Genomic DNA, 19,449 nt, shown 5'->3' on the forward strand with positions numbered 1-19,449 from the left:
ACCCTTCCTGTGACCCAGAGTGGAAATATTGGGTTGGCCACAGAATTCATTCAGGATTTTCCATAAGGTGTTACAGAAAAACCGGAACAGATATTTGGCCAACCAATATGTGATGAGGGCTTCCCTTGTAACTCAGTGGGTAAAGAATCTACCTGCAATTCAGGAGACCTGGGTTCAATCCCTGGGTTGAGAAGATCCCCTGGAGGAGGAAATGGCAACCCACTCCAGCATTCTTGCCTAGAGAATCCCATGGACAGAGGAGCCTGGCAGGGTACAGTTCATGGGGTCACAAGAGTTGGACATGACTTACACGACTTAGCGACTAAATCACAATATGCAATGAGACCTCCAGGTCTAAACACATGAAAGTTATAAATCAGACAAACAACTGTTAATAAGTTCTGTGCTGCAACCTGAAATGTACCTTCATAATGCCCCTTTAGAAGGCTAGGTTCAAATTCAGGATTTGTGAACTCCTCAGAGTTCCATGCAGGAAGAAGGCAAGGGGATGAGAGTTGCACCCCCAAACTGTTAATGGCCTGAATCCTGCTCTTCTCAGTCCCGCTGTCTGACCCTGAGTGGAGCCTTGTGTGGATGTGGGGACACTAGCCCATATGTTCAAGCTTATCTACTTGCTGTCCCCATAACTAGCCTTGGCCACTCCTTGGATAGGCTTCCCAGGTGGCTCAGTGGTAAAGAATTGCCTGCCAATGCAGGAGACGCGGGTTTGATATCTGGATAGGGAAGACCCCCCAGAAAAGGGAATGGCTATCACTCCAGTATTTTTGCTTGGGAAATCCCATGGACAGGGGAGCCTGGTGGGCTATAGTCAATGGGGTCCCAAACAGTCAGATACAACTTAGTGACTAAACAACAATTTCATGGATAGAAGTGGATTTGGGGTCATTTGCGCAGGGAATTCTGGGGCTCCAGATACCTGGAGTGCAGTGATTAAGGAAAGAGCTTCAATTCTGGGGGGACAATTCCTCGCTTTGCACCCTCCTCACCCTGTGAAGGATGTGCGGTTGGTGGAGAGCCCTTGTGTTGTTCCCCAAGCACGGAATCCAAGGTAGCTGTCCCTCATGAAAAGGTCCAGGGGCCACAGTGCTTTCCTCTAATCAAATCTAGTGCATACCCTCTGATGAAAAGACTCATCTTTAGACCTGACAATTTCACCTCTAGCCTTTGTCAGAAAGGATTTGTTACAGTAAGTCTGCATCTCTTCGACTGTACTTAAAACACAAGCAAACTCTGGGTTACAATGATGGACTGGCTTTCTAGACAGAGAAGTAACACGGAATTCCTGCTATTTAACACTGTGAGATAATGTCAGCATCTTTAAGTGTTAGTCGCTGAGCTGTGTGTGACTCTTTGCAATCCTATGGACTGTAGCCTGCCAGGCTCCTCTGTCTATGGGATTTCCCAGGCAAGAATACTGGAGAGGGTTGGCATTTCCTTCTCCAGGGGAACTTACTGACCCAGGGATCGAACCCTGGTCACCTGCATTCAATATCTTACCAATAAAATAATAAAACTGCCATAATTTCAATGGGACATGCTAACGATAGGTTCTAAAAGTCTTAAGAAAGATTTAAGAATGTTTTCATCTTTCACTCTTTCACCTACACTGAAGAGAGAAGTCACATAGGCATGGACCTAAAGCATGGGGATAAAGGAAGATAAAGCAGATTTGTTGACCTGAGACTGAATAATGCTGGTATTAAGGTGTCAGGTTTTTGGTTTTATAAGCATGACTATACAAGAAAATGAAAAACTGAAAATAAATATGAGATGGTAAAACAAAAAACACAGGACAGAAAAACGTTTGTTCAGAAACTTAATGCTTTTTGAAAAAAAAAAAATCTTAATTTTTAAATTGGAGTACAGCAAAGTGATTCAGTTATATATATATATATGTATACATGCATACACACACACACACACACACACACACACACTCTTTTTCAGGTTTCTTTTCATTACGGATTATTATAAGTTATTGAATATAGTTCCCCGTGCTATATGGTAGGTCCTTGTTATCTACTTTATGTATAGTAGTGTGTATCTTGGAGAAGGCAATGGCACCCCACTCCAGTACTCTTGCCTGGAAAATCCCATGGATGGAGGAGCCTGGTGGGCTGCAGTCCGTGGGGTCACTAAGAGTCGGACACGACTGAGCGACTTCACTTTCACTTTTCACTTCCATGCATTGGAGAAGGAAATGGCAACCCACTCCAGTGTTCTTGCCTGGAGAATCCCAGGGATGGCAGAGCCTGGTGGGCTGCTGTCTATGGGGTCGCACAGAGCCGGACACGACTGAAGCGACGCAGCAGCAGCAGCAGCAGCAGCAGTGTGTATCTGTTAATCCCAGACTAAATTTTTTTAATAACATACAAATAATATTGAGATACTCAGGGTAACACTGCAACACTGAGGATAATATGGTAATTTGGGCATTCTTTATACTTCTTGTTGAATAGAAACTACAGCTTTCCTTCTAGAGAGTAGAATTTCACAAGGCAAAAATAAAGACAAAGTTCAGTGGGAGAGAGCTATGAAAGAGCACTGGATTGGGAGTCCACACCTTCCTGTTCTAAGTACTTTTTTTGTTTTTTTGGCCATGCCATGCAGCACGCAGGACCTCAGTTCCCAGACTAGGGATTAAACCCATGTGCCCCTGCAGGGGAAGTGTGGAGTCCTAACCACTGAATTCCCCTAGTGTTCTTTCAAAGCACCTGCTGCTGCTGCTGCTGTTGCTAAGTCGCTTCAGTTGTGTCTGACTCTGTGCGACCCCATAGACGGCAGCCCACCAGACTCCCCCGTCCCTGGGATTCTCTAGGCAAGAACACTGGAGTGGGCTGCCATTTCCTTCTCCAATGCATGAAAGTGAAAAATGAAAGTGAAGTCGCTCAGTCGTGTCCGACTCTAGCGACCCCATGGACTGCAGCCTACCAGGCTCCTCCATTCATGGGATTTTCCAGCCAACAGTACTGGAGTGGGGTGCCACTGCTATTCACGCTCATTTTCCCTGCTGGAAACAGGGGCTTACAGAAGTTAAATAGTTTGCCCAAGATCACAGGGTCACTAGAGAAGATGTGGGATGGGGGAAGAAGTTATGAGAGTTTCTTGCCCCAACTCATAAACCTTGTTCAAAAAGTTTGAGAACTATAATTATAGACCAGTACATTGTCCTTTAGCATCTTCCTCATTTTAACCATGTCAGTTCAAACACAAATATCTATAGACTATCCCCCTACCCTTTACAACTCCCTAGTAACTATTTAATGTCCAAATTAAGGAACCAGTTCAGCAAGTCACCATCTATCTCAGGTACCTCTCTTCTTCAACATCCCCAGCAGGACACCTTGGGATTTCATCATGCTATTCAGAATAGTTTATAATTGAAAATCTATGAATTATTTCTGGAATTTTCCATTTAATATTTTTGGACCACGACTGACCAAGGGTAAGTGAAACCTCAGAAAGCAAAGCTGCAAATAAAGTGGGGGCACTGTATCTGTCTTTGACTCTGATCTCGAACATGGGATTCCTAATATCCTGGTAAATTCCTAAGCAATAAGGGAAAACTAGGAACATCTTTGTTCTCATGTGGTGACTCTAGGTGGATTCCTGGATGGGGGCTGGTCACCAGAAAGACTGAATTATGGTCAAAAGTTTGCAATTTCCTGCTCCATACATAGCCCACCCTCTGGAGAGGAAAGAGGGGCTGGAAATGAACTTATGCAGAAGAAACAACAAAGTTTTAGTTATTATGTGCTTTTAAAAGTATTACATAAACTGCAATTATGCTGCTGTTTTTAAAAATTATTCAGCCTTTCTACTAATTTTGATAAGGTTTTCACTTAACCTCTGGTGGTTGCTGTTCAGTCACTACTAAGTCATGTCTGACTCTCTGCAGCCCCAAGGACTGCAGCACGCCAGGCTTCCCTGTCCTTCACCATCTCCTGGAGTTTGCTCAAACTCAGTGATGCTATCCAACCATCTCATCTGACCTTTTGTAATATAGCTTTACTATCCTCACTCAAACCACTCTTGCATATATGAGTAAGAAAACATTCATAACACATCTTCTAACACCCAGGATGATAAATGTGTATGGGTACATGCTTTTTCCAATTAGTAAATTGACAACAGAGCATAGACTCCTTTCTGTTTTAACTATCACTATTAAAAATAAATTTGAAATGTATTCAGTTCTTTTACTACCTTACCTAGACTGATGTGAGCTGAATCTTTCTTTCAAAGTAAGGATTTTGTAGAGTTAAACATCAGTGTTAAGCTAAGAAAAAGGCAGCTTTTCTTCCAAGACTAGGTTCAATGGGGTCCTTAGACAATGAGGCCCATATCGTTTAGTAAGGTCGTCACTAGATTCGAACATCTCTGTGCTTATCACCTTTCCTCAGCTCCATAACTAATAATTCAGTCCACATTATACATTAAAGTGCTTGAATTCTAAGTTTTTAAACTTCATCTATTCTGTCTTTTAACACAGTAAATAATTTCTTACTTATTTACAGCCTGCTTCATCTATCCTGTGTTTCTTCATATTCAGGCTGTTCTGCTAGAAATGAGAATAAGACAGCAACATGCTAACGCATCTTGTAATTAGTGTGCAAGTGACAACTTTACACCTGCTGGGCTGAGCAGACAATTTAAAAGCATAAAGTACCGTGAAGTCCTATTTGCTAGCCATAGGAGTCTCTTCTTTTCCAGTAATTCTGAATGACTGTTTTAGGCAGCAAAGAAACATGGCTGCACAGGCAAGAAAGGGTTAGGAAGGGGCGAAGGGGGATCTTTATACACTGACAAGAAGAGCTGTTGTTCCTTATGACAGCAAACAGCTTGCCTGCAGAATCCCAGGCCCCGTAGAAAGCCTCAATTAAGTGACTGCTCACAAAGTGTCAACAAGCATGTTTACAGGTACAGACAGCACTTCTAGATGTGTACGCGTGTAGTGTTAGCAATTAAGAAGCCCTGATAAAAGCATAGTTCAAATTATGCAAAACTGCCATTTTTCTAGGTAAAAAATAAACAGTGGTGGTTTCATACAGTTCAGCATGATTTAAAAACACAGTTATAGATTCTATATGTATTTAATCTAAAGGTTTATAAGTGGCTATTGACATATCAAAATTATGACACAACTTTTCAAAACCTTGTTTATTCTTTAGTATCTCAATATTCATTTACTGAGCTGTTAGTTGTCAAATTTACAAAACAACCTTTGTGTGATGATCTGAATCCCTATACTAAAGGTAATCACAATTCAAATAAATTTTTAGGCTGGGTACAGAAATAGCAACCCAATATTCTATTAGTTTCTGACTCTTAATAGACAAGTTTCTTAGTCATATCACACACACACCACACCACACAAATACTCACTCATAATCGTCATCTTTGAGAAGAAAAAAATAATTGGAAGTGCCCAAGTTACAAATGGTAGTCTGGTGATATTCATACAATTTAATCTATCAACTGTTACACCTGGATTAAAGGTAAAAAATGAAGTAGTTTCTCTGCTCTGATTATGTTCTTTGCTATATTTAAATCTTCTGTGTAAGTAAACTCTAGATTTGACGTGAGAAGTTATTGCATTAAAAGTCTTCAACTCACACGCTTAGTTTCAAACTTAAATTTTTTAACTAGGAAAAATGGAAGAAGCCAGCATGCTAATATCATAAAAATTGATAATTCTGGTAATACACATTGAAAATCTAGGAACCACATAATAGAGTAAACATTTGAACTTACTGACAGCAAGTTAAATCATAATATTTTGATGATGTAAGTATTCAGCTTTGCTAGTGCAGAAAATAACCTATAGTTTTTATCATGAGTTAGGGAAGAGAAAGGACAAAGAAGAAATGAATCTGTGCTAATTCAGGCAAATAAATAGAAAAAATCCCCTAAACTGAGTCATTTTCCAAAGCAGAAAATCTAATTCACTGAAAAATACAAGCGTGGCTCCAATTTCACACAAGAAAGCTAAAACAAACTATGGTGGCTCACGACTCAAGCCGAAATTTATAGCAGGGAGGACAGAGTTCATGGAAAGCCTCAGGAAATTATAGGGAAGAATACTTGAGCAATGTTCATTCTAACTATTTCTAAATACAGGTCAACTTTGTTTCTCAGTATCATTTATTTCTAGGACTTAGCTTTTATCTGGTTTGCTAGGATTTTTCAATCAGTCAGTCAGTCAGTTCAGTCGCTCAGTCATGTCTGACTCTTTGCGACCCCATGAATCGCAGCACACCAGGCCTCCCTGTCCATCACCAACTCCCGGAGTTCACTCAGATTCACGTCCATCGAGTCAGTGACGCCATCCAGCCATCTCATCCTCCGTCGTCCCCTTCTCCTCCTGCCCCCAATCCCTCCCAGCATCAGAGTCTAGACAGCCAGATAATTTCAGGGCAACAGATTTTACCTTAATAATATCTTTTTTCATTTTCATGGTCTTTTACCTGTTCTCTTCTGATCTGCTGCATCTGCTATTATTCCTCTCTCTTCTGCCTACCTTATACCATGCAATTGAGACCTCCTGCTCTTGGAAAATGAATCTATTTGACCTTTCCCACATATGGCTTACATTTTCTTTCTCTGCCACCTGCAAAAGGTCTGGCACAGTAAGTACCCAGTAATGATATCTGGAAAGTCCTTCATGACTTTCTTTTTTAAGTCACTTTCAAAACATTGCTTGAAATTCATCTGCATTCATGGGGAGTTGCTCAAGGTCAGATTGATCTGCATCTGATCACTTAAGGTTACCTTAGAATATATTCAAGTTTGCACTAAGTAACTTCCTCTTATTGGCCTATGTCTTGATATAAGTATTCTTTAACCCCATGTTTATGTATGTTATTTCTTCCACTAGGAAAATAATTCTGATGTCATTTATTTGTTACATACCACAATACCTAAAATAGCATTCTACACACAATAAGTACTCAAAATGCAGCTACCTGATACTTTTCTGAAAATTAAAATATTATCTACAAATATATTTTTATAGTTTTAAATATTTAAAGATGGTAAACTGAATAGATGCAGTTAGTGTCTTCTAACCCTTCCCTAAAATAAAAACAAAGATGGTGTGTGAATGTGTGTGTGTATGTGTGAGTGAGTGAGAGTGTTTGGTTGTTTTTTAAGGCATAGCCTGTAAGGATAGAAAAAACTAACTCAGTTAACTGGAAAGCTAAATCCCAAACTAGACATACAAAAAGCCAAGAATCAATCCATCTGTAATATAAGATCTCATTAAGGCTCAGAAATTGGCAGGACCAAGTATTTCTGGAATCAGAGGGAAGGCAGAACTAAAACTGCTTTCTGGATTAAAGTTCATTTAAGAAGCCTAGCTGTCTCCCCTAGCCCCACCTTTCTGAAGTCTTTCCCTATTTCACACAGCCACAGGCCGATTCTCTATTATTCTGGCAAAATATCAGAATTTTGCTCTCTTGTAGAGGGCAAAACATAGGGTCTCTGGATTGCGTATATTTTACAGGCTGAACCGTGTGCATCTCAATGTTCCACATTAAAGTCACATCTCCAGTACTAGAGAATGCAACATATTTGGAAATGTGGTATTACAAAGTAAGTTAAAATGAGGTTGTTTGGATGGTTCCTAGTCCAATAAGCCTGATGTCCTTATAAGAAGAGGCAACAGGGACACAGACACAGAGGGAAGATCATGTGAAGACAGCCATCTACAAGCCAAGGAGACATGTCAGGAGAAGCCAACCCTACCAGAATCTTAGTGTCAGACTTTACCTTTAGACTGTGAGAAAATAAACTTCTGTTATTATCCCACTAAGTCTGTGGTACTTTTTTATGGCAACCAGCTCAGAGGTTAGAGCGTCTGCCTGCAATGCGGGAGACCTGGGTTCGATACCTGGGTCGGGAAGATCCCCTGGAGAGGGAAATGGCAACCCACTCCAGTATTCTTGCCTGGAGAATCCCACGGATGGAGGAGCCTGGTGGGCTACAGTTCACAGGGTCGCAAACTGAGTGACTTCACTTTCACTTTAGTAGACTAATACAGGACAGTTGACAAAACAAATCTTAAAAAGGAAATTAAAGTTTACAGATACCCCTGCCTTCTTTTCCCATATAATTTTTGAAATGTTGGGTGCAAGGTAGAAACTGTTTAGAGACTCCAGCAAAACACTGGCATCAGACTTTTCTGATCCAGCCACACAGTGAATGTTTCTTTTCTGATCCAAAGAAAGGATCCAGCCACACAGCCAATGTTATTGTCAGCAAGAAAGGCCCCACACACAGTTTTCAACTAGCTTTTAGAGTTCAACCCAGAAATACGCACAGTCAAGGATCAGCAGACATTCAAAGGAAGCATCTAATATGAAAGATAGACCAAAACGAGGCTAGGCTACACAGGGAAACAAAAACTCTAAAACACTATCAGTAATTCTCAAAAAGCTAAGAGAAGGGAGCAAATAGGATGCTAAAACAAATAAAAATCAAAAGAGTTCTCTAAAGTTAAAAATATGAAAGTAGAAATGAGTTACTCAACAGCAGAGTTAGAAGACACAGCTGAAAACAACTCTCAAAAAGTAGAGCAAAAGGACAAAATTGAAAATGAGAGAGAAAAGACAAGATACACAGAGAACTGGTTAAGAAGGCTTAAAATAAGATCATTTTTAGGGACTTCCCTGGTTGGTGGTCCAGTGGTTAAAATTCCACGGATGGAGGAGCCTGGTGGGCTACAATCCACGGGGTTGCAAAGAGTCGGACACGACTGAGCGACTTCACTTTCACTTTTGTAAACTAATACAGGACAGTTGACAAAACAAATTTTAAAAAGGAAATTAAAGTTTACAGATACCCCTGCCTTTTGCAGGAGAGACATGGGTTCCATCCCTGGTCTGGGAACTAAGATCCCACCCCACGCCGTGGGCTGACTAAGCCATAGCTACTGAGCCTGCAGGCTCTAGAGCGGTGTTCCTCAGCAAGAGAAGCCACTGCAACATGAAGCCTGAGCACCACTAGCCAAAGCCAGAGCACATCAATGAAGACCAGGTGTGCCACATCAAAGGGCCCAGTGCAGCCAAAAATAAATAAATAAAAAATAATCTATTTTTTTTAAAGTCTTAAAAAAAAAAGAACACTTCAAAAAGTAAAAACAGACCATGGAGGGATGACAAATAAGTACTTTCCAGATACATGGGTCTTAAGCTTCCATAATGGAAAGATTAGCACAAAGGATGACCATTTGGCACAAAAGTTGAAAACAGACCTCCATTAAGGTCTATCAAACTATGAAATTTCAAAACACTTGGAACAAGAGGCAAATCCTACCAATTTCCAAAGAAAATATGGAGTGCATTCACTTTGTGAAAATTCATCAAGCAGGAACACTTATAATATGCACCTTTGCCTGTAAGATGTTACACTTAAAATGAATGGTATTATCTTTAGGAAGTAAACTGGTACTCTTGCCTGGAAAATCCCATGGGTGGAGGAGCCTGGTAGGCTGTAGTCCATGGGGTTGCGAAGAGTCGGACATGACTGAGCGACTTCACTTTAACTTTTCATTTCATGCATTGGAGAAGGAAATGGCAACTCACTCCAGTGCTCTTGCCTGGAGAATCCCAGGGAGAGGGGAGCCTGGTGGGCTTCTGTCTCTGGGGTTGCACAGAGTCGGACACGACTGAAGCGACTTAGCAGCAGCAGCAGTAGCAGAGGCAATAAACGTGCCTTCTCTAATAGAAAAAAATTAGATATGCCTACAGGGCATCAACTTTACTTGTTTTTGCACCTTTTGTAAAAGGGAACCTGGAGGAATGAAGGAGTGAAGGAATGAAAGGTCTAAATGGGTATTCTCCATTTAGCTATCATTACTGAATGACCCCATTATGCCTAAACATTAGATAGCAGAGTCAGAAATGTAATCTCTGTTTAAAAAAAAAAAAAAAAAAAAGGGAGGGTAACAAACCCAATGCCCCATTTCAATTCTTTAGAAAGAGATACACAGAGAAGGCGATGGCACCCCACTCCAGTACTCTTGCCTGGAAAATCCCATGGATGGAGGAGCCTGGTAGGCTGCAGTCCATGGGGTCTCGAAGAGTTGGACACGACTGAGCAACTTCACTTTCACTTTTCACTTTCATGCATTGGAGAAGGAAATGGCAACCCACTCCAGTGTTCTTGCCTGGAGAATCCCAGGGACGGGGGAGCCTGGTGAGCTGCCGTCTATGGGGTTGCACAGAGTTGGACACGACTGAAGCGACTTAGCAGCAGCAGCAGCAGAAAGAGATACAAGGACCCTTTGGCTCACTCAAAGTGGCCCTCCAAATTCTGGTACAACTGAGCCACTGACATACATTTTCATGAACCCAGGACTCAAAATAACAGCATAGCCTACCTGTATCTTTCTTTGGAATAAATGAATTATGATTCTCCTGGGGATGACCAAGGCATTTCCAAGAAGTATTCTCTTTTTTCTTCAGGACGATCTCTATTTTTCCCACATTCTCAACAACTAGCACTGAAAAGAAGATAAACTCCATTTGTATTCATTGATATTAAATATGAGAGTTTATTTTTAAACCAGTCTCTCTCAAACAACCCAAATGCCCTGATCTGATATGAATGACATTGATCATTAGTGAAATAAATAAAATTTTTGGTACATATTCCTCAAAATTGTTTATGCCTTATATGATGTTAAATCCAGTTTATCTTAAATTCAGACTAACGTCTTTCAAATTAATGTATCAGGGGCCAAACTAATACATAATGCTGGTTTTCATATAAGCTCAAATAGACCCATGGCAACTAACACACAACTTAAAAAAAAAAACCTTAAATATACAAACTAGCCATTGAATGAATCAACAAAAGCAAATTTAATTTATACTGTATTAACATTTCTTGGGATCTGAGAGAGTCTTATGAGTGAATTCCGTAAACCAATATTGAGCTTAATAAACAGAAAAGGCTCCAGGAGAATGAATCCCTATAAATTATCCTTATAATTATCAATCTTTGATAATTAAAAATGTTTTATATTATCTTATTTTTGAATATTTGAAATAGTTTAGAATATATGAATATAATATTAATCATATAATAAGCTTTATTTTTATTTTATTTTTTCTTTTATTCTAAGTACATTTTTATTTTAAGGCCCTTTTAAGGAATGTGGGCATGAAAGGCCAGAAGACAGTCTTTTTGATCATGGACACTGAGATTCAAGAGGAAGCTTTTCTAGAGGATATTGACAGTGTGCTCAATACTGGAGAAGTACCTAACATTTTTGCAGCAGATGAAAAACAAGAAGTGATGAAGGTAAATGCTTTTCAGGGAGTGCTGCTGCCAACTCAGAAAGGTTAGCTTGAAACTTTTCTATTCTTCAATATAAATATGGCTTGTGCAGAGAATTTTGGTAATCAAAAACTTTGTTTTTTTTTTTTAATTTGTTTTAAAAATATAAATTTATTTTAATTGGAGGCTAATTACTTTACAATATTGTAGTGGTTTTGAAATACATTGAAATGAATCTGCCATGGGTGTACATGTGTTTCCCCATCCTGAATCCCTCTCCCACTTCCCACCTCATCCCATCCCTCTGGGTCATCCCAAGTACACCAGTCCTGAGCACCCTGTCTCATGCATTGAACCTGGACTGGCGATTCGTTTCACATATGATAATATACATGTTTCAATGCCATTCTTCCAAATCATCCCACCCTCGCCCTCTCCCACAGAGTCCAAAAGACTGTTCTATACATCTGTGTCTCTTTTGCTGTCTCGCATACAGGGTTAGTATTACCATCTTTCTAAATTCCATATATATGCGTTAGTATACTGTATTGGTGTTTTTCTTTCTGGCTTACTTCACTCTGTATAATAGGCTCCAGTTTCATCCACCTCATGAGAACTGATTCAAATGTATTCTTTCTAATGGCTGAGTAATATTCCATTGTGTATATGTACCACAGCTTTCTTATCCATTCATCTGCTGATGGGCATCTAGGTTGATTCCATGTTCTGGCTATTACAAACAGTGCTGTGATGAACATTGGGGTACATGTGTCTCTTTCAATTCTGGTTTCCTCAGTGTATGCCCAGCAGTGGGATTGCTGGGTCATATGGCAGTTCTATTTTCAGTTTTTTAAGGAATCTCCACACTGTTCTCCATAGTGGCTGTACTAGTTTGCATTCCCACCAACAGTGTAAGAGGGTTCCCTTTTCTCCACACCCTCTCCAGCATTTATTGCTTGTAGGCTTTTGGATAGCAGCCATTCTGACTGGCCATTGACCTCACTGTAGTTTTGACTTGCATTTCTCTGACAATCAGTGATGTTGAGCATCTTTTCATGTGTTTGTTAGCCATCTGTATGTCTTCTTTGGAGAAATGTCTGTTTGGTTCTTTGGACTATTTTTTGATTGGGTCGTTTATTTTTCTGGAATTGAGCTGCAGGAGTTGCTTGTATATTTTTGAGATTAATTCTTTGTCAGTTGCTTCATTTGCTATTATTTTCTCCCATTCTGAAGGCTGTCTTTTCACCTTTCTTATAGTTTCCTTTGTTGTGCAAAAGCTTTTAAGTTTAACTAGGTCCCACTTGTTTATTTTTGTTTTTATTTCCAATATACTGGGAGGAGGATCATAGAGGATCCTGCTGTGATTTATGTCGGAGAGTGTTTTGCCTATGTTTTCTTCTAGGAGTTTTATAGTTTTTGGTCTTACATTTAGATCTTTAATCCACTTTGAGTTTATTTTTGTGTATGGTGTTCAAAAGTGTTCTAGTTTCATTCTTTTACAAGTGGTTGACCAGTTTTCCCAGCACCACTTGCTAAAGAGATTGTCTTTTCTCTGTTGTATATTCTGGCCTACTTTGTCAAAGATAAGGCGTTCATAGGAGCATGGATTTATCTCTGGGCTTTCTATTTTGTTCCATTGATCTATATTCCTGTCTTTGTGCCAGTACCATACTGTCTTGATGACTGTGGCTTTGTAGTAGAGCCTGAAGTCAGGCAGGTTGATTCCTCCAGTTCCATTCTTCTTTCTCAAGATTGCTTTGGCTATTTGAGGTTTTTTGTATTTCCATACAAATTGTGAAATTATTTGTTCTAGCTCTGTGAAGAATACCGTTGGTAGCTTGATAGGGATTGCATTGAATCTATAGATTGCTTTGGGTAGTATACTCATTTTCACTATATTGATTCTTCTGATCCATGAACATGGTATATTTCTCCATCTATTAGTGTCCTCTTTGATTTCTTTCACCAGTGTTTTATAGTTTTCTATATATAGGTCTTTTGTTTCTTTAGGTAGATATATTCCTAAGTATTCTATTCATTTCATTGCAATGGTGACTGGAATTGTTTCCTTAATTTCTTTCTGTTTTCTCATTGTGAGTGTATAGGAATGCAAGGGATTTCTGTGTGTTAATTTTATATCCTGAAACTTTACTATATTCATTGACTAGCTCTAGTAATTTTCTGGTGGAGTCTTTAGGGTTTTCTATGTGGAGGATCATGTCACCTGAAAACAGTGAGAGTTTTACTTCTTCTTTTCCAATCTGTATTCCTTTTATTTCTTTTTCTTCTCTGATTGCTGTGGCCAAAACTTTCAAAACTATGTTGAATAGCAGTGGTGAAAGTGGGCACCCTTGTCTTGTTCCTGACTCTAGGGGAAATGCTTTCAATTTTTCACCATTGAGGATAAAGTTTGCTGTGGGTTTGTCATATATAGCTTTTATTATGTTGAGGTATGTTCCTTCTATTACTGCTTTCTGTAGGGTTTTTTTTTTTTTTTAATCATAAATGGATGTTGATTTTGTCAAAGGTTTTCTCTGCATCTTGAGATAATCACATGGTTTTTATCTTTCAATTTGTTAATGTGGTGTATTATGTCGATTGATTTGCAGATATTGAAGAATCCTTGCATCCCTGGGATAAAGCCCACTTGGTCATGATGTATGATCTTTTTAATGTGTTGTTGGATTCTGTTTGCTAGAATTTTATTAAGGATTTTTGCATCTATGTTCATCAGTGATATTGGCCTGTAGTTTTCTTTTTTTGTGGCATCTTTGTCTGGTTTTGGTATTAGGGTGATGGGGCTTCATAGAGTGAGTTTGGAAGTTCACCTTCCTCTGCAATTTTCTGAAAGAGTTTGAGTAGGATAGGTGTTAGCTCTCCTCTAAATTTTTGGTAGAATTCAGTTGTGAAGCCATCTGGTTCTGGTCTTTTGTTTGTTGGAAGATTTCTGATTACAGTTTCAATTTCCGTGCTTGTGATAGGTCTGTTAAGATTTTCTATTTCTTCCTGGTTCAGTTTTGGAAAGTTGTACTTTTCTAAGAATTTGTCCATTTCTTCCAAGTTGTCCATTTTACTGGCACATCGCTGCTGACAGTAGTCTCTTATGATCCTTTGTATTTCTGTGTTGTCTGTTATGATCTCTCCATTTTCATTTCTAATTTTGTTGATTTGATTATTCTCCCTTTGTTTCTTGAGTCTGGCTAATGATTTGTCAATTTTATTTATCTTCTCAAAGAACCAGCTTTTGGCTTTGTTGATATAATAAGCTTTAAAAGGTGATTATATTTTATGAATTAAATGTGTTTTTAAATATTTAAAGTATATTTCTTTTTGCCTTTAGAAACAATATTAGTCTTCCTCATGTGAACATAGAAATCAGCAGCAATTTAACAACTTTTAAAGACAGCATAGTCGGATGAATTCAATTCCATGAGCACTGATTTGAAGCTTAATAGACAAAAAAGTCCTTGACTTCAAAGAGTTTAATTAATATAATTTATAGAACTTACTATGGTGTATATAGAAAAAGGAAGGTACAGAACCAGTGTAATGTAATCTCACAGTGCTTTAAAATGAGAAACCACATATATACAAATATAGAGTAGAATATTATTCAGCCTTAAAAAAGGGAATCCTGATAGCTGTAACAATCTATGATAAACCTAGAGGGCATTATACTAAGTGAAGTAAATAAAACAGAGAAGACAAATACTGCATGGTATCACTTATATGTGCAAATTAAAAAAAAAAAGTCAAACTCAAAGAAACAGTAGCAAAACAGTGCCAGGCGTCAGGGGTGAGGGGGAAATAGGAAGAGGTTGACAAAAGAGTATGAAATTTCAGCTATAAGGTGAATAAGGTCTGAAGATGTCATGTATAACATGGTGACTGCAGTTGATGATACTGTCTTGTATAACTGAAATTATACAAAAGGTAAACATGTGAGATGATGGATGTGTTAATTTGATTGTGTGAATCTTCACAATGTATACCTTTATTGAATCAACATCTTGTATACTTTAAATCTTTAAATAGATCACAATTTTGTTAATTATATCTCAATAAAGCTAAAGAAAAAAAAAAAAACTACCGTTCTCTGATGAGTCTTCTATTGTTAAACAGCTGTGTAAAATCCATTGTACATTTATATGTAATGATATACATAATTTAATATGCTTTGGGTCTTCTGCATTGTAAGCAGACGCTTTACCATCTGAGCTACCAGGGAAGTCCTTGTTAACATTAAATATTTATATATACACCTAAGAAAAACTTGTCTGGTAACATGTATTTCTATAAGCTACACGTCAGGAGTAGGGCAGGAGGGAAGAATGAAAGACAAGAATTTTTTTTCTAGTGAGAGGAAATGAAAAGGGCACAGATGAAATGAATAAGGGAAAAGGAACAAGGGGTAGGAGGAACTGAAACCAGACGGAAAAGGTATATTTAAAAATTAACATATATGTTTATATAGAAAACATCATATCCCTGTTCTGCAACATGAAAATATACATGTGAACAATAAGACAAACTGCTGTCCCCTCATACATGCATATGTATATGTGTGTATATGTACATACATACATTACATTGGTAGCTGTCCCCCCATGGGTGTGTATGTATGTGTGTGTGTGTGTATATGTACATACATACATAATGTTGGTAGCTTACCAGAAAAATCTTCTTGAATCTCATGACTCAGGGCTAGAGAAAAAGAAAAAAAAAATTCAGTTAAGATCCAACTTCAATTCCTATAGTCTACAAACACGGTATAAGATCATTTAAATGGTTCTTTCATGCACTATTTCAAATCTCTCAAACATATCCTAAGAAACCATAAGAAAAACTGAATGCAACCAAAATGTATATACTTTGAGAAAAAATATTTAAATATATTCTTTTAGTTGTTCCATTTCTCTCCTTATTAACTAAAGAGTAAATATTCAGTTGCCCACAAGTGGGTAACCCACACTGGTTTAAGGGTGGTCCCACCCTGACAAATCCTACAAACCAAGAAAGGAGCAGGGCAGGGAGAGAGGCAGCACATGAAACACACAAGCTCCAGGGTGTGCAGAAGTGCATGTGAGGATAGGCCAGGTCTGGGTCTGGATAAATTTTTCTTTTCTTATTGTTCTCTAAGTTGGATAGTCATTTAGAAGAACTGTATAAAAAAGATCTTCACGACCCAAATAATCACAATGGTGTGATCACTCACCTAGAGCCAGAAATCCTGGAATGTGAAGTCAAGTGGGCCTTAGGAAGCATCACTATGAACAAAGCTAGAGGAGGTGATGGAATTCCAGTTGAGCTATTTCAAATCCTAAAAGATGATGCTGTGAAAGTGCTGCACTCAATATGCCAGCAAATTTGGAAAACTCAGCAGTGGCCACAGCACTAGAAAAGGTCAGTTTTCATTCCAATCCCAAAGAAAGGCAATGCCAAAGAATGCTCAAACTACCACACGATTGCACTCATCTCACATGCTAGTAAAGTAATGTTCAAAATTCTCTAAGCCAGGCTTCAGCAATATGTGAACTGTGAACTTCCAGATGTTCAAGTTGGTTTTAGAAAAGGCAGAGGAACCAGAGATGAAATTGCCAACATCTGCTGGATCATGGAAAAAGCAAGAGAGTTCCAGAAAAACATCTATTTCTGCTTTATTGACTATGCCAAAGCCTGTGACCGTGTGGATCACAATAAACTGTGGAAAATTCTTCAAGAGATGTGACTACCAGATCAACTGACCTGCCTCTTGAGAAACCTGCATGCAGGTCAGGAAGCAACGTTTAGAACTGGACATGGAACAACAGACTGGTTCCAAATAGGAAAAGGAGTATGTCAAGGCTGTATATTGTCACTCTGCTTATTTAACTTCTATGCAGAGTACATTATGAGAAACACTGGGCTGGATGAAGCACAAGCTGGAATCAAGATTGCTGGGAGAAATATCAATAACCTCAGATATGCAGATAACATCACCCTTATGGCAGAAAGTGAAGAAGAACTAAAGAGCTTCTTGATGAAAGCACAAGCTGGAATCAAGATTGCTGGGAGAAATATCAATAACCTCAGATATGCAGATGACACCACCCTTATGGCAGAAAGTGAAGAAAAACTAAAAAGCCTCTTGATGAAAGTAAAGAGGAGAATGAAAAAGTTGGCCTAAACCTCAACATTCAGAAAACTAAGATCATGGCATCCAGTCCCATCACTTCATGGGAAACAGATGGGGAAACAGTGGCTGACTTTATTTTTTGAGGCTCCAAAATCACTGCAGATGGTGACTGCAGCCATGAAATTAAAAGATGCTTACTGCTTGGAAGGAAAGTTATGACCAACCTAGACAGCATATTAAAAAGCAGAGACATTATTTTGTCAACAAAGGTCCGTCTACCAGTCAAGGCTATGGTTTTTCCAGTAGTCATGAATGGATGTAAGAGCTGGACTATAAAGAAAGCTGAGCACCAAAGAATTGATGCTTTTGAACTGTGGTGTTAGAGAAGACTCTTGAGGGTCCCTTGGACTGCAAGGAGATTCAACCAGTCCATCCTAAAAGAGATCAGTCCTGGGTGTTCATTGGAAGGACTGATGTTGAAGCTGCTCCAATACTTTGGCTACCTGATGCCAAGAGCTGACTCATTTGAAAAGACCCTGATGCTGGGAAAGATTGAGGGCAGGAGGAGAAGGGGAAGACAGAGGAAGAGATGTTTGGGTGGCATCACTGACTCAGCAGACATGAGTTTGGGTAAACTCCGGGAGTTGGTGATGGACAGGAAGGCCTGGCGTACTGTGGTTCATGCGGTTGCAAGAGTCAGACATGACTGAGTGACTGAACTGAACTGAACTGTGTGTCACACACTTTGCAGATGCTGTGGGTACCACAGTTAGGGAAAGGGAAAAATCTGTGCCTTTCTAGAACTTACATCCCAGAAGGGGGAGATGAAGTATTTTTACAAACATCTGTTCTAAAGTTCTCTATGTTAATATGGTTCTCTGAAACTTACAATTTTGATTCCGATTTAATATTAGCAACCAGGAGTTTCACATTTTTAACTGTGGAGCTTTTGTTTTTTCATACATGTGCTAGCTACAGTTAGCTACGATGTGAACAGAACTAGCCATAAAATATTTGAAACATAATAAATGCTGACACAAAAGTCTTTGTTAAAAAAAAAAAAAAAACATGACGGAGCTAATGAATAATATATACTTTTTTAGACATCTGAGTTTTTTGTTAAAACTCTCCCTAAGAGGCAATGTATATTAGATCTTACGCAGGTAAAAAATAAGATAGGATGTATTTCCAGAAGAAAGGTGTAAGAATTGAGGTTGATTAATCTAACGAATGGGGGAAAATAAGAAACAAAAAACATTTATCAACTTCAATCAAATTTAGGAATAAATGTCCTTCATTAAGAAAACCATGAGCAGAATCCCAAGTCAGCTGAGATCTGGAGATTTTCAGTTTGTTTTACAAAAGTAAACAGAACAGTCTTTACATAAGAATGAATGCTTAAGATACAGTTTTCTTCTTGTTGTTTTGGTTTGTTTCCTTTTTACTTTTTAACTGGAATATTACCTTCTTTGAAGGAGAAAAGGATGAAATCCTAGAGTCATTACAGGTGAGAAATGGATTAGGAATCTGCTACTAATACCTTTGATTCCAGATTTCAGTCCTGAGTTCTTTCTCCTGATAAATCTGCAACCTCTCAAAACAGACAGAAGTGAATTATATGGTTGGGCTCTGGCTGTGAAGGGATAGGCACTGGAGGGTACAGTACAACCTTGTGGCCTAGGCTACTGTGACGTAGCCTCTGACTTCCCATGACAGAGCTGGCAAGAGATAGGCCAATGGAACAGCGCCTGGTGATGTCAACTCAGCAGGAGCACACGACAGGCAGGCCTCTGGAGATGTGTTTGCAGGTATTAAGTAATATGATCTTACAAAGCTGGGCCAGCAAGTATTTCATATGACTGATTTCGATCACATCTAATCAAACTGTTTAAACTTGGGAAAAGTGAGGTCATACTGCCATTTGCTAGCCCTTTCACTAGTCTCAAGAAATAATGGGAAAACAAAAAACAAAAAACAAAAAAACCCCAAAACTGATCATAAAATGATAAACCAGGCTTCTCTGGTGCCTC

At 38.8% G+C, this 19,449-nt stretch overlaps 1 protein-coding gene across 2 annotated transcripts in view; it reads right to left on the minus strand.

The window, feature by feature from the left end:
* LOC133254002 (cytochrome b5 reductase 4) overlaps positions 1-19,449 on the minus strand; it is a 114,758-nt gene that overhangs the window by 24,286 nt on the left and 71,023 nt on the right. For both annotated transcript variants that reach the window (XM_061427925.1, XM_061427924.1), the window contains 2 exons: positions 15,976-16,008; positions 10,403-10,525 (listed from right to left, as the gene is read on the minus strand). In XM_061427925.1, coding sequence (XP_061283909.1) covers positions 10,403-10,525; positions 15,976-16,008 — 156 coding nt within the window. The remainder of the gene's footprint in view (positions 1-10,402; positions 10,526-15,975; positions 16,009-19,449) is intronic.

This window comes from Bos javanicus, chromosome 9, assembly GCF_032452875.1.
Source record: "Bos javanicus breed banteng chromosome 9, ARS-OSU_banteng_1.0, whole genome shotgun sequence".
In the NCBI taxonomy this organism is placed as follows: Eukaryota; Metazoa; Chordata; class Mammalia; order Artiodactyla; family Bovidae; genus Bos; species Bos javanicus.